The sequence below is a fragment of the Oncorhynchus nerka genome, linkage group LG7, assembly GCF_034236695.1.
Source record: "Oncorhynchus nerka isolate Pitt River linkage group LG7, Oner_Uvic_2.0, whole genome shotgun sequence".
NCBI lineage: Eukaryota > Metazoa > Chordata > Actinopteri > Salmoniformes > Salmonidae > Oncorhynchus > Oncorhynchus nerka.
Window position 1 is genome coordinate 69,426,331 of NC_088402.1, and position 15,648 is coordinate 69,441,978.

General features: G+C 42.4%; 1 protein-coding gene across 2 annotated transcripts; it reads left to right on the top strand.

Moving 5' to 3' along the window:
* The first annotated feature begins 794 nt into the window (after positions 1-794).
* On the top strand, positions 795-15,534 carry LOC115132272 (E3 ubiquitin-protein ligase Itchy-like). Of its 2 annotated transcripts, XM_029664734.2 has the most exons (25): positions 912-934; positions 1,921-1,996; positions 6,257-6,333; positions 6,636-6,777; positions 7,296-7,420; positions 8,421-8,558; positions 8,706-8,751; positions 8,829-9,019; positions 9,206-9,419; positions 9,735-9,830; positions 10,027-10,210; positions 10,708-10,777; positions 10,857-10,941; positions 11,154-11,282; positions 11,935-12,007; positions 12,196-12,267; positions 12,344-12,432; positions 12,654-12,813; positions 12,930-13,063; positions 13,219-13,359; positions 13,464-13,584; positions 13,692-13,796; positions 13,919-14,015; positions 14,154-14,226; positions 14,315-15,534. In XM_029664734.2, exons 3-25 carry the CDS (start codon positions 6,264-6,266, stop codon positions 14,412-14,414), a joined length of 2,655 nt encoding a protein of 884 aa, XP_029520594.1. In that variant the 5' UTR covers positions 912-934; positions 1,921-1,996; positions 6,257-6,263; the 3' UTR covers positions 14,415-15,534. The 2 variants fall into 2 exon arrangements, with proteins under 2 accessions (XP_029520593.1, XP_029520594.1); XM_029664733.2 differs by lacking the exon at positions 1,921-1,996 and having other exon boundaries at positions 795-934.
* Positions 15,535-15,648: the final 114 nt, after the last annotated feature.

Sequence of the window (15,648 nt, forward strand, 5' to 3'; positions counted from 1 at the left end):
GACCAATGGAAACAGGATGCACCGTAGCTCAATTTCAAGACTCAAAGCAAAGTGTCTGAATACATGTAAATAAGGTATTTCTGTTATAATTTTTTTATACATTTGTAAAAATGTCTAAAAACCTGTTTTTTGCTTCATCATTATGGGGTATTGTGTGTAGATTGATTTGAATCCATTTTAGAATAAATGTGGAAAAAGTCAAGGGGTCGGAATACTTTCCGAAGACACTGTATTTCAAGATTTTATGCTCATATATACAGATGGATCAAAAGATCCATGGACATGTCACACTGGGTCAGCCTTTGCTGTACAGGGAAGTGGTTTTGCAGTAAGGAAACGTATTACAGACCACCTGGCTGTATGCATTGCAAAACTGATGGCTGTACTGTTGGCCTTGCAGTGAGTGGTGGAAGTCAAGACAAACATAATGGATATATGCTCTGATTCATGTACTGTGCTGATGAGTATGCAAACACAGCTCATATATGCTGTACTCCAAATTCATGCACGGGTGAGACAGATGGGTGTCCATAAGTTTTTGCTTGGGTCCCAGCCCATGTGGGGGTGAAAGGAAATGAGGAAGTAGATGTGCTAGCTAAACAGACCTTTAGGAGAAAGGATGTGGAGTAAAACATATTAAGAGTGTCTCAACATTTTTAAGAGAACCGGAACTACGGATTTACTTCCTCCCTGTCTCTGGCCCACATTCCAGTACAGTAGGTGGCGGTAATATACCATAAAGTTGGATGCCAACCGCAGATAAACACCACGGAAATAGTATGCGTGCGCACCACCTTGTTTCGGTCACGTGAGACGATTACGAATATGGTGGAAGTGTATTTCTTGAAGTGAAGCCGCAAAAGAACCAAAACAGACCGGGATATTAAGGAAAGTTGCCTGTCACGTCTTGAACTTCTTCTGCCCTTGGATTCGGGTAAGCATAACATCCGAGTTGGAAAGTCCTCAACCACAATATTTAGCCTAAACACTGGGTCAGCCAGCCACGACACAGGCTAACCTGCCAGCTTTTTATTTTATTTATTTCGTGCTCTTGTGTTGTCACGAGCAGTTGTGAGTAACCCATTCATAGATGGTATAACTATTCATAAGTTGCCAGCTGATATGTAACACGTAAACAACACAAATATTGCATCCACGCTCTGTATCCCGGAGCAGAACGTAAATAACATTTCGCTAGCTAGCAGAGCGGAGTTTCAAGGTTGTAATTTCACTCGTTTTGAGTTAGACTACATCTAATTTAGCCACTCAGCTAACTAGGCTAAACGCGTTAGCCTTCTTCATTGTCAAACATGCCGGAGATACCTACACTTTGCCTTTTGCTAATGTCATGCGACTGATGGTTAACATCTAATCCTAGCGATGGCAAACAAAATGCTATCAAAGTTAGCTAGGTTTATGTTCCCCAGACATTGTTATTGCGTAAAATGACGTTGGGGTTCTCTTGCTGTCATCCAGTCACATGTGTTCATAAAGCATACTGTCATTTCAACAACCCCACCCTTCCAATTAGTTTGAACTGAGGGGTGGGGCTGGGTAAATGTAGCTAACTTTTCTCAATGCATTGTGGGTAATGATTGGTAAGGAAGTTGTTTGGCATTTTATAAGTTGTATTCTTCAAGAAACAAAGCTCTTCCTGGAATGTTGCACTCTAACCAATACTTTAAAAACAAGTTAAACATGCCTGTGTGTATATTATACTGAACAACAATATAAATTCAACAATTTAAAAGATTTTACTGAGTTACAGTTCATATAAGGAAGTCATTCAATGAAATACATCCATTAGGACCTCATCTATGGATTTCACATGACTGGGCAGGGGTGAGGCCTGGGTGGGCATAGGCTCACCCACTGGGGATCTAAGCCCAGCCAATCAGAATGAGTTTTTTTTTATTACAGACAGAAATATTTCTCAGTTTCATCAGCTGGCGTGTGGCAGGTCTCAGTCGATCCCGCAAGTGAAGAAGCCATATCGGTAGGTCCTGGGCTGGCGTGGTTACAAGTGGTCTGCGGTTGTGAGTCTAGTTGGACGTACTGCCAAATTCTCCAAAGCATATATTTTATTTCAGCCCATGAAACATGGGACCAACAATTATATTTGTGTACAGTATAGTTGATTTTGTCAGTTCTTATGTTAACTATTAACTTGGTAGTCGTTAGCTAAACCCAAAGACATAACCTAACCCAAACAGTAGTTTATGTGGAAAGATAGTAGCCTACTAGCCTTGTCAACAAGAACCTCAGCGGCAGAGCTTTCCTGAGGTCGTGTACAGTTGCTTAAGCTGCTATTTAGCCTTTAATCAGGATCTTTTCGTCTAACCTTGGCAATACTTAATTCGTTCTCGATTTGGACATCACCGGTATCTAAACTTCCAAGGCTAGCTTTAGGGGGAAAGTTGGAATTGATTTATGCTCCGTTATTAAATTAAATATGTTTTTGCTGCATGAAGTAATCCAACAAGACTAGATGGCGGTGTATACCTTGTTGGATTATTTCATGGAGAAAAGGATTTTAATTTAATTAAGGAGCATTTTCTCATTTCCAACTTTCCCCCTGCAACTAGCCATGGGAGTTTAGAAGACTTTTGTTGTTAGAAAATCTCTCTTGAATAATTCAACATACCAGCTACAACAGCAAATGTTACATAGCTGTATTATCTAGTTAGCCTTGCATTGTGTAACAATGTAACATAATGTAGATAAAAAAAATGGTTGAACTGCAGCTTTTAACACTGACAAGGGCCTTGTGACTCGAGTATAAAGGACTGACTCGTACTTGAAACCTAGGGACTTGATACTTGATTAGGATTCATGGTTTATTGACTTGACTACTGCCATCCGCTAGCCTACTTCTAGCCCTGAAGCAGGACTAGATTGAAACATTACAAATAGGCCAATCCTGTGGTGTAGGCATTCCAAAATTCACAACCACCTGTAATCAACTCTAATAGCCTAGGCTGTGTTTACACTTTTTTTTATTCATTTGTGCATTATCTGATATTTAGCTGAGGGATGTAATCATTGCCTTAAGGTGAGTCTGATCCTGGTCGTAGCTGATGAGTTTCTGACTAGTGAGTTACCTGGCACACAAAGCAGTCGCTCACTGTATGCCCAGGATCAGCAGTAATAAATTATTGACTCCGGGTACAACCAAAGTTAGTTGGTCAAGAGCTTTTTCCTCTCATTTGCATAGGGGAGAAAGGCAAGGAACATACTTTTGTGTAATATAGTGTATGTAGACACTGCTTCAAATGAGTGGATTCTGCTATTTCAGCTGCACCTGTTGCTGACAGGTGTATAAAATTATAAAAAAAGTCTGTCCTCGTTTACAACACTCACTACCAAGTTCCAAACTGCCCCTGGAAGCTACATTAGCATAATAACTGTTTTGTCAGGAGCTTTATGAATTGGGCTTCCATGGCCGAGCAGCCGCACACAAGCCTAAGATCACCATGCGCAATGCCAAGTGTCGGCTGGAGTGGTGTAAAGCTTGCCGCCATTGGACTCTGGAGCAGTGGAAATGCGTTCTCTGGAGTGATGAATCACGCTTCACCATCTGGCAGTCCGAAGGACAAATCTGGGTTTGGCGGATGTCAGGAGAACGCTACCTGCCCAAATGCATAGTGGCAACTGTAAAGTTTGGAAGGAGGAATAATGGTCTGGGGCTGTTTTTCATGGTTCGGCCTAGGCCCCTTAGTTCCAATTAAGGGAAATCTTAACGCTAAAGCATACAATGACATTCTAGACGATTCTGTGCTTCCAACTTGGTGGCAACAGTTTGGGGAAGTCCTTTTCCTGTTTCAGCATGACAATGCCCCTGTACACAACACAAGTTCCATACAGAAACGGTTTGTTGAGATCGGTGTGGAAGAACTTGGAATGGCCTGCACAGAGCTTTGACCTCAACCCCATCAAACACCGTTGGGATGAATTTGTACGCCGAATGTGAGCCAGGTCTAATCGCCCATAATTTTGGAATGATATGTTCGAGCAGGTGTCCACATACTTTTGGTCATGTACTGTGTATTTGGAAAGTATTCAGACTCCTCGACTTTTTCAAAATTTTGAAATAAAACATTTACATAAGTATTCAGACCCTTTACTCAGTACTTTGTTAAAGCTCCTTTGGCAGCAATTACACCCAGAGTCTTTTTGGATATAACGCTACAAGATTAAGCACACCTGTATTTGGGGAGTTTCTCCAATGCTTCTCTGCAGATCCTCTCAAGCTCCGTCAGGTTGGATGAGAAGCGTCACCGCACAGCTATTTTCAGGTCTCTCCAAAGATGTTGGATCGTGTTCAAGTCTCGGCTCTGGCTCAGGCACTCAAGGACATTGAGACTTGTCCCAGAGCCACTCCTGCCTTGTCTTGGCTGTGTGCTTAGGGTCTATGTCCTGTTGGAAGGGGAACCTTTGCCCCGGTCTACTGTCCTGAGTGCTCTGGAGTGTTAATCTTTTCCTCAATCGTGACTAGTTTCCCAATCCTTGCCACTGAAAACATCCCCACAGCATGATGCTGCCTCCATGTTTCATCGTAGGGATGGAGCCAGGTTTCCTCCAGACGCTTGGCATTCAGGCCAAATAGTTCAATCTTGGTTTCATCAGACCAGAGAAACTTGTTTTCTCCTGGTTTGTTTTGAAAACTTCAAGATGGCTGTCATGTGCCTTTTACTGTGGAGTGGCTTCCGTCCGGCCACTCTACCCTAAAGGTCTGATTGGTGGAATGCTGCAGAGATGGAAGGTTCTCCCATCTCCACAGAGGAACTCTAGTGCTCTGTCAGAGGGACAGTTCTTGGTCACCACCCTGACCAAGGCCCTTCTCCCCCGATTGCTCAGTTTGGCCAGTTTGGCAGCCAGGTCTAGGACGAGTCTTGGTGGTTCCAAATCTCTTCCATTTCAGAATGATGGAGGCCACTGTGTTCTTGGTCACCATCAATGCTGCAGAAATGTTTTGGTACCCTTCCCCAAATCTGTGCCTCAACACAATCCTGTCAACTGTGGGACCTTTTTATATAGACAGGTGTGCCTTTCCAAATCATGTCCAATCAATTGAATTTACCACAGGTGGACTCCAATCAAGGATGTTTAATGGAAACATGATGCGCCTGAGCTCAATTTCGAGTCTCATAGCAAATGTAAATAAGGTATTACTGTTTTTTAGTTCATCTTCAACAATTAAAAAAAAAAAAAAACTGTTTTTGCTTTGTCATTATGGGGTATTGTGTGTAGATTGAAGAGGAAATAAAATATTTTTTTCACTTTAAGAATAAGGCCGTAACGTAGCAATATGAAAAAAGCCAAGGGGTCTGAATGCACTTTAGTGTACATTATGCACAATGAGGTAACCACAAACCAGGAATGAGGACTAGGCTATGATTCCTGGTGCTACTTTCACCAGTTTGATTTTCCCTAGAAAGTTACTTGTGGGATGGTATCATATGTGAAGCATTTTCCAGAGAACAGTTATTTGTAAATGGGCAATTCCACAGTAACAGACTGACACTGGGACCTTTTCACTTTAAAATACATTTCAAACAAACCAATGATTGCCAAGTTAAACAAACCATACTATGCATAAGGACTAGCTTCAACAATTTCCACTGAGATTTTTACAAAAACACATTCACTTCAAGAACAGTGCAGATGCAAATTTGGGTAATAGAATGAGGACACAAACAGCACAAACCTTCATTCTGTTAAGAACAGTTGGATCTGCACTGTTCTTCAAAGTAGTCCTTGTGTATGGATTTGTATGGTTTCTTTAACTTTGCAATTGTTTTTGTTTGACATGCATTTTAAAGTGACACATCTGAATCTGTCACTCTGTTACTGTGGAATTACCTAAATGACTCTTAGGAATCTTATAAATATACATCTGAGCTCGGTAAGTTTGACACCGACTTCCATGTACTTATAGAGAAGTCTAGCCTCGTCAGAGAATGGTAGGTACAAGCATAACCGTATTACACCTTTTAACTAATAGCAATATGAGTTCATTACCATTCAAAAGAGGTCTGTGTTAGTTGCTGGGTGGTAATAGTGTAACTAACAGAATGCTGACCATGATATTTTGTTTCCTTACAATCAGATAACATCACATTTAGATAAGCTCACTGTAATCATAAAGCGTCTCTCACAATGCAGTGAGACAGAGGATAGAAAGGCTGTAACTTGCATTGCATGGAATGTACGTTGGTCCATTGAATGGTTGACTGAGTGTGGTGTTTTGTTGCAGGTATGTCATGGCCTCCAGCATTGCTAAACCAGGCCCTGGGAATGGCTACCCCATGAAGGCACAACTGCAAATTATGGGTAGGTTCTTAATCCTGATCCTTGTCATTTATTTTGGGTGTTGAAGGGCTTAGTCTATACCAAACATAGGAAACGCTCTCTCAGGGTGTGGGCGATGTTCATAAAACAGAATTGACCTGAAGTGCCCTATAATATAGTAAAATATGTCATTTAGTCATGTGTGCATACATTTTTATGTATGGGTGGCGAAATCGAACCCACTACCCAGGCATTGCAAGCACCGTGACTACTAACTGAGCTGCTGTCAAACTTCCAACAGACAGTTTTCCTTCTAGCTCTGCCCTAATTCTTCATCTCCTCAGTGCTATCAGCAAAACTGAAAGAGAACAAGAAGAACTGGTTTGGCCCCAGTCCATATGTTGAAGTTGCAGTTGACGGCCAGTCCAAAAAGACAGAAAAATGCAACAACACCCACAGTCCCAAATGGAAGCAGCTGCTCACTGTGTAAGTTGTCATCGTGTTATTGTTGAGAACAAGGAACAGCCGCCTATTAATTTAACGAGTACAAATTCTCTCGCAAGTGTATAGGGTTGACTGAGGATCCACTCATGATTTAGTAGTGCCAAGTGCCAACACATCCGCACAATCAATCCCTTCTTTATATAGCTCTGGAGTCTTACTCTGCAGTCCCTTCTTAATTTAAAGTCCCTCTCCAATTTCAGTATGTCTTGGTGTGGAGAATTCAGAGCAGTTATACTATGGTTGAGTAAGCTGATGCGCTTCCATAACTGTCTTTTCATGCAAATATTCCGGGTTTAAATAGGCAGCTCTAATAGTGGGCATGGACACTTGCTTATATTTGTCTCCATGCTAACGCTGTTTGTTTTGTCTTCAGATATTTGATAATTATTATCTTTGACTATTTCGTGTCTGATCAACTCTCACCTAAAATGTATGCTAAATTCCCAGTGAATTAACCAATGTGATCTTCGTTGTATGTTTTTCTTTTATCTCGGCAATAGAATTGTCACTCCTTTCAGCAAGCTCATCTTCCGGGTATGGAGTCACCAGACCTTGAAGTCGGACATATTGTTAGGCATAGCAACTCTGGAGGTCAGCGACACACTCAAATCCAACGACATGAATAGTGAGTGCCTTCCTTGTATCGTGTTATGCATACCTTGCTTGGCTGTATGATAAGGGCCTGTACTGTGTCTGTGCTCTCTCTCTTACATAACACAGCCACCTCCCTCTGCTTTGACGGTGTGATGTCACAGATGAGATTACTTCCCCTTCATAAAGAGTTCATTCAGTCCCCTGCCAATTTTCTAAATACAGTTTAAGACAAACCAGATTGAACATGTCACACCAGTCTCCTATTTTGACAAAGCAGTAAACAATGACAGCTTAGTTTTAGAGTAGGGTAATTACTCTGTTTCTTATGGCTGTATATTTGTTTGCCTCTCCTTGTATTCCTTTTACGGGAATGATCTCTCCATGACTTTGTTTCCACTAGTTTGTTGAAGATATATTTCATAAGGTGACAACCGAGATAATCATTGGTCATATCCTATGCGGTATACTATCCAAGCAGTTCGTTAATGTCCCTCTTGTGTCTCAAACTCAAGGTTATCATCCTGGTGCAAAGTGGCAGGATGACTCAAAGTGCTGATAAAGGCTTTTGACAGACAAGGAACTGAAAGGAGGCTTTTTATTACATAACCAATAGTGCTGGGAATTGCCAGGGACCTCACGATACGACATTATCATGATACTTAGGTGCTGATATGATATGTATTGCGATTGGATAATGTGATTTTATTGCAACTTGATATTCCAAACATATTGCTCACCATATGTCTGCTGCAGAGGGACAAGAGAGAGACATGAGAAAATAAGTTTTGATCAGTCATGGAAATTAAAGTGCTGAAAACAAATTGGCTCCCTATTTAAAAAGAAGATTGAGAACAAGCTATGAAGGAAAAATACTATAGTTTTGGTGCCGATACAGCCAACTAGCGCAAACATAATATTCAGCTTATTGACAATACGATATTTTGTGAAAAATAATATCCCGATTTGTAACTAGGTTCTTTCCCCCATCTCTGATAACCAATGATTTTGTTCCATGGTGTTTTTCCCTTCAGTCTCTGAGGTGGTGCAGACCCTGCAGCTGAGTGCAGACAAAGACCAGACCGATGTGGTGGGGGACCTGTCTGTCTGTCTGGACGGCATGCAAGTGGACCCAGAGATGTTTGCCTCTGCTGTCGAGGCCAACAGCCGAAGTGCGTCTGCTCTGTGCAATGTTATCCGCACTGTTATCTGTATTGATTTATGGGAGAGTTCTGCTTTTCCCAACCTGCCCAGAAAATAAGCTCCAGCTTCCCGTCAGTATGTTCAGTTCACAACTCTGTTTGTGTTTCTGATCTCAGGTATGTCAAATGGGGAATCGCAACACAACGGGGATCATGATGTGAGGTAAGCCTATTATTCCTGGTTACTGTGGTAATGATGGTCTTGCTTATGAACAGAGTTAATAGTTGACCTTGTGGCAGGAGGAGTAGAGACTGCTCTCCTTCTGTGGATGGTTTGGAGCACAGAGCTTCCCCAACTGGGCGTGTGGTCGCAGTGAACGGCACAGGGTCTCCCGCTCTGTCAGCAGGGGGCTCCAAGGGGAATCCTCTACGGCCCCCCAGGCCCTCCCGACCCCCACCACCCACCCCGCGCAGACCAACCTCCTCTCCAGGTGAGTGGGTCAACCTCTTAGCCCATCTTAAACCAACACTAATGCTCCTGGGGATTTTATGGCATGGTGTTTTGCTTTATGCTTAGTTTTGTATGCATTTGTCAGATAATGTGGCAGAAAACAATCATTTAGTGTCGTTTTCTCAAACTCTCCCAATCTTTTTTCTCATTCACTGGTTTTCGGCAGCATCCTCTAATAGTTCCATACCAACTGAAGGAAGCGATTGCCCCAGCTCAGAAACCCCAGTCCGTATGCCTGCACCTGCAGTACCAGCCGCAGACCCCAATGCCCCACCCCCTACACACGACCAGAGCCAAGCAATAGCAGCCAGACAAGCAGCCAGTGTTGCTCCAGGCCCCCCCAGAGTCCCCACTGTCGCTGCAGGCCCACTGCTTCCTGGGTAAGGGTCAAGCCATCCATGTTGATCGGTCTGGCAGTAACACTGTTAGTCAGTTAGTGGTGTCAATACAACTCAGGAGTTCATCTGACATGTTCTGTTAAACTGAAGATGTGAGCAAGAGAGCTGTTTGAAATATGTCTGCTGCGACTGCTTACCAACTGCAATTACCTGTTATTATTGCTCCAGGGTTACTTAGTCTCATCATTTTTATACTGTAACTCTACACTACCTGATGTGATTTGGATTCTAGCTTTTTTAGCTGGTGGACTGTTTTAAAAAAAAAAGTGTAAACATTTTCTTTGTGTTGCTGTGAAGATGGGAGCAGAGGGTGGATCAGAACGGAAGGCTGTATTTTGTAGATCATGTGGAAAAGAGGACGACGTGGGAGCGGCCTGAGCCTCTACCTTCTGGGTAACTCCCCCCTTACATATCCTGTATCTTCATACTCAACTGATACTCCAACTACAATATACATTCTACATACAGTATTCAAATGCATTTTTCCTACCTCCATACTAACACAGAGAATGGTGTCTTTGTTACTAGAAGATACTAAATGCCAAAGCTCTTATACTGTCTCCCCTGTTCCTCTTTGCCCTGTGTGTAGGTGGGAGCGGCGAGTGGACCCCATGGGCAGGGTCTACTTTGTAGACCACATCACCAGAACTACCACCTGGCAACGGCCCACCATGGAGACGGTACGGAACTATGAACAGTGGCAGCACCAACGCAACCAGCTACAGGGTGCCATGCAGCAGTTCAACCAGCGCTTCATATTTGGGGTGAATGGGGTAAGTGGGAACTCTGACTGGTCAAATCAAGTGCTCAGTTCCTTCAATAACAGTACTGAACAGTTGTGAAACACTCAAGAGATGAAGATTTTAAATAAATGGGGAAAGCTGCTATTTGCACTGTGTGAAATGATAATGCCATCAAATGGATTGGGTAATTTACAGGAAGTTTATTAGGAACTAAAGAACTAAAGGGGATGCTACCCCACCCCTGGCTTTATTTAGCCAAATGAGCTAGCTGGCATGCCAGACATGATATTATCTTCCTATAACTGCTCGAACTATGAAATGTAATTAATTGGGCCTTGCTGTTGTGTCTAGACAGTGTATTAGTGTTTGTCAGCCTTATCAGATTGTCTGCTTCTCTTAATCCTTTACATATTGTGCTGTAAACAGTTTCCCCTCTTTCAGTTGGTGATATTTAACCAATCTTGATCAGTTGAATTTTTAAAAACTTTGTTCAAATATTATTCCTTATTTTCTCTGGTACACTGAAGCTCCAGGACCAGGTTCCAGCCACTGAGAATAAGCAGTTTGATCCCCTGGGCCCGCTGCCACATGGATGGGGTAAGATCTCACTACCTCACATTGCACAGATTCATTCAATGTTTTCTAGAATTTTTCATGAATTGCTTTACGTCCTCAGAGAAAAGAACTGACAGCAACGAGAGAGTGTACTTTGTCCAACACACCACACGGACTACACAGTGGGAGGACCCTCGCACTCAGGGGTGAGAAGTTCATCTGTGCTACTCTTAGTGCAGATATGTATTCTAACAGCTACTTTTAACCTCTGTGGGGGCTATCCTGGCAAGATTAGCTCAGCCCCTGGTTCTAGTACTCTCCACATGCCCATGTGCTGGAATTGAAGTGTTAATTCAGACATTGTGCAGATCTGTGTTTGACTCTTGGTCCAAGTGATGACAGACACACTCTCTCTCAGGCTGCTGAATGAAAAGCCTCTTCCAGAGGGCTGGGAGATGAGGTTCACTGTCGACGGCATCCCATACTTTGTGGACCACAACAGGAGAGCCACTACATACATCGACCCTCGCACTGGAACATCCTCACTGTACGTCACAAGATTCCATTCACTTGATATAAAAGCATTGGGCTCACACTCTGACTAAATCATTTTTCTTGAGGCCATATTTTAGAATAAAACTAGGCTGTATGTAGCAAACACGGTTCTGTTTGAGACTAGTTTTGACCTAAAACAGACTGGTGATGGAAGTGTTGCTACTAATAACAGGCCTTTATGTTCTAAAAATGTCAAATAACGATGACTAAAATGGGCTGAACCGATACTGTACTGTATATCTTTTAGTATTGTAATGAGCCACACCTGAAGGATGATGGTGTACTGTCAACATGACTGTTCTCTGTGCAGCAGTGACTTTGCTTAGCTCTATTCCCCAACTAACAGGAATGACCTGTTTGGTGCCTTTTCACAGGACTGAGGTTATTGATATTTCCCCTCTAGCTGTTTGTCTGCTCACATGTAGCATGTTTTGGCTGAAACAATTGTCATTATCTAGCCATTTGTTATTTCTGAAGAGAGTAGTGAACATATACGATTGTCTGTCTGGGGTCTATGATTTGACAGTATTGTATAGTTCTCATAAACTATAGTAAAAGCCAGGTAATCTGACAAGTCTGATTTGTGTTTTGGCCATGATGTGTGACAATGTGTGCCTTGTTCCTTCCCGCTTACTATAAAACAGTGAAAATGGGCCCCAGATTACTTACGTTCGAGACTTTAAAGCCAAAGTCCAGTACTTCAGATTCTGGTGCCAGGTAGGTGTCATGCCTTCTGAGTTTGAGTGGTTAAACATTGTCATTGTTTTTATGATCAACAGAACCACATGAATTCCAATACAGTGACCCGATTAAATGAAAATGATGACCTGTTATTTCTGTTGGCCCATTCTGAAAAAAGTCACATGCTTCAAAATCACTTATGATTTCCTCTTCTTCTTGTCCAGCAATTGTCAATGCCTCAGCACATCAAGATCACTGTCACCCGCAAAACCCTGTTTGAGGACTCGTTCCAACAAGTGAGTAAACATCCTCCCAAATGATCATGCTGACACTGACATGTTGTCCATATTAATTTGACTCTTTCCGTTGTAGATAATGAGCTTCAATGCACAGGACCTCCGCAGGAGACTATGGATCATATTCCCTGGGGAAGAAGGCCTCGATTATGGTGGGGTGGCAAGGTAAAGCTCTGTGCTCTTGTACAGTCATTGCACTCCAATAAATAATGTTGTCGTAGTGATGAAGTTGCCTTTGGTCAAGGTTTCAGCTTTTTTGAATTGCCTTGTAAAATATCCTAGATAAGTGGTTGTCTACCAGTTATTTGACCACGTTATAAAGTATGGTGTTAGTTGGATGCTTGCAGAGAGGTATTGTGATGAGTTATCAATTTCTTCCTCTGTAGGGAGTGGTTTTTCCTGCTGTCTCACGAGGTGCTGAACCCCATGTACTGCCTATTTGAATATGCTGGGAAGGACAACTACTGCCTGCAGATCAACCCTGCCTCATACATCAACCCTGACCACCTTAAATACTTTAAATTCATTGGACGCTTCATCGCTATGGTAACTATTTTGAGTCATTAAGTTCAACTTCTACTGCAATGTGATATGTTTGCAAGTGCAAAGATCTGATGCAGTTCTATATTTTTAGATGTTAACCTCCTGATCTCTTTTCCCAGGCTCTTTTCCATGGGAAGTTCATTGACACAGGCTTCTCGCTGCCGTTCTACAAGCGCATGCTGAACAAGCCATGGGCACTGAAAGATCTTGAGTCCATTGACACAGAATTCTACAATTCTCTTATCTGGATTAAGTGAGTCTTCTGCGGAAGCTGTACTGATATTAACTTTTGTTGTAACGGATGTTAATGTTTGTTCAATATTTTGGTCCCATTTTTCTTAATGAAAGTTGTTGTTTTCTGTGTTAAGTCGCTGACACATGTCTTTGTCATCTTTTTGTATACTTTAGGGAGAATGACATTGAGGAGTGTGGCCTGGAGATGTACTTCTCTGTGGACAAAGAGATTCTGGGTGAAATCACCACTCATGAGCTCAAGCCGGACGGTGGCGAGGTCCTGGTCACTGAGGAGAACAAGGGGGAGTATATTAGGTCTGTTTCAGCGTATGGCCGCCTTCTCCCGTCTTGGTACCTCTGACCCCTTTTCACTACTGTCCTGGTGTGTGGTGCCTTGATGGTCTGTGTTTCTCCCCCAGGCTTGTAGCAGAGTGGAGGTTGTCCAGAGGTGTGGAGGAGCAGACCCAGGCCTTCTTTGAGGGTTTCAACGAGGTCCTCCCACAGCAGTACCTGCAGTACTTTGATGCCAAAGAACTGGAGGTATGAGTCTTAGTTTGGCATACTTATTTACACCAGCTTCCCAATATTCACTCTAGTATTGATCAGTTGTTCCATTGAACCAATTGTGACGTGTCCACTTCCTGCAGGTGATGCTGTGTGGGATGCAGGAGATCGACCTGACAGACTGGCAGAGGAACACCATCTACAGACACTATGCACGCAGCAGCAAGCAGGTCCTCTGGTTCTGGCAGGTCAGTGTTACTCCTCACCTGTGCTACAGTCAGATGCCACATCTCCTCAGTATCATTCCATTCAGATCACGCACTAAAGAACATGCCTGGACATACTGTACCCTCCTGTACTTTCCTTCCAGCTCATCAAAGAGATGGACAATGAGAAGCGGATGAGACTCCTCCAGTTCGTCACAGGCACCTGTCGCCTTCCTGTTGGAGGCTTTTCGGACCTATTGGGTAAGTTTGAGGCTGTTTCTTCCCCTCATGGGTGCATGACAAATACAATCTGCAGAGGTAAAAGATAATGAAACATAACAATATGCCCTTTTTACCTGTAAGTAGATGGGTTAGGGACTTACATATTTGGTTTTGTAGGGAGCAATGGCCCGCAGAAGTTCTGCATTGAGAAGGTGGGAAAGGAGAACTGGCTGCCCAGAAGTCACACCTGGTGAGTACTGTATGGAAGAGTCTAGGTGAAAACAGAGTAAAGGCTTCATTTGACAGATAACGAACCTGCCTCTTTCCCCCTTTTCTAGCTTCAATCGATTGGATCTGCCTCCTTACAAAAGCTATGAGCAGCTGAAGGAGAAATTGATGTTTGCGATTGAAGAGACTGAGGGCTTTGGGCAGGAGTGATCTAGCAACTGATCGATAGACACAGGAGTGTGGTCTTCGTTTGTCAGTGTTTAAGCCAGGGAGCCTCTCGAAGACTGGCATCTGTGTAAGCGTGTTTGTGCGTGCGTGCTGTTGAAGGGAGAGACCTTGCTCTAAAATATTGGAAGCATATTAGAGGTGGTTATTGATCCACAAGAGTAAACTGCTCCTGTCTCATAGAATGTGTGCCCCCCCCCATCATGTATTAACGCTGGAAACTCACCCTCAATAACATCATATCATATATGGGACAGGGTTATCAGCAGCATCGGTCCCAACACTATTTCTGACTATCCCAACACTGACTTTGAGGAAAATGTTTAAATAAAATTGTTAAGTCTGATAAGACAATGGCCAGATCCAGAAGGTGCACTGCACATGCTTTTAAAATAGAACAGTTATTCCGTTCAATGTTCCTTAGCATTTATCTGTGAATCAATCAAATATTGCACAGGACAATATTGGCCCCTATATTTATAAAGGTACATGGATGTGGCTCTACTATGACCCTAGTTTTATAGGGCATTGTGACATGATAAAATGTAATCTCTTTAAGTATTCTGGGGAATAGGAAGTGTGAAAAGTTTGTGTCCAGAATATTGCCTTGATGTCTTGGCTGATTTGCGATTTAACCAAGTTGTGTGCTGAGGTTGTGCCTGTGAAGACTAAACAGGTAGCTTTTAAAAGAGATTTTTAACAAACTGATTTATCCATTTTATATTAATGGGAGATGTTTTTCTGGCCGTGGCAAAGGCATGGGAACGTCGGTGAGAATACATTTAGTTTGTTTTTCTGGGTTGATTTTGAATGGAAATCCTAGGGTAGTTAATGTGTAAATAATGATTTATGGTGAATTGCAAATAAAAAGTTGGCTCCTATTTTTGTCTCCAGATGTATCCTTAATGCAACTTAAACTGCTCTCCCTGTATATGAAACCATGTTGTAAATTGTGTTAATAAATTAATTTCATTTTGTAAAATAAAAATAGTGTTTAGTAATAAGGGGTGTGTTGTGAAACGCCATTTGAAAGATTTCTTTCCCCTGTTTTGATTTATGTACATTATGAATTTGTGTTAAAAAAATATAAAAAAATATCAAATTACTTCTATGGGTTTAGTGTTTTTCCTTTTGTGGTGTTACTGTGGTAGTGACGTCAGTGAAGAAATCTAAACAATCTAGTTAAACGAGTGAAAGGCTTCAAATCATGGCTATCCAT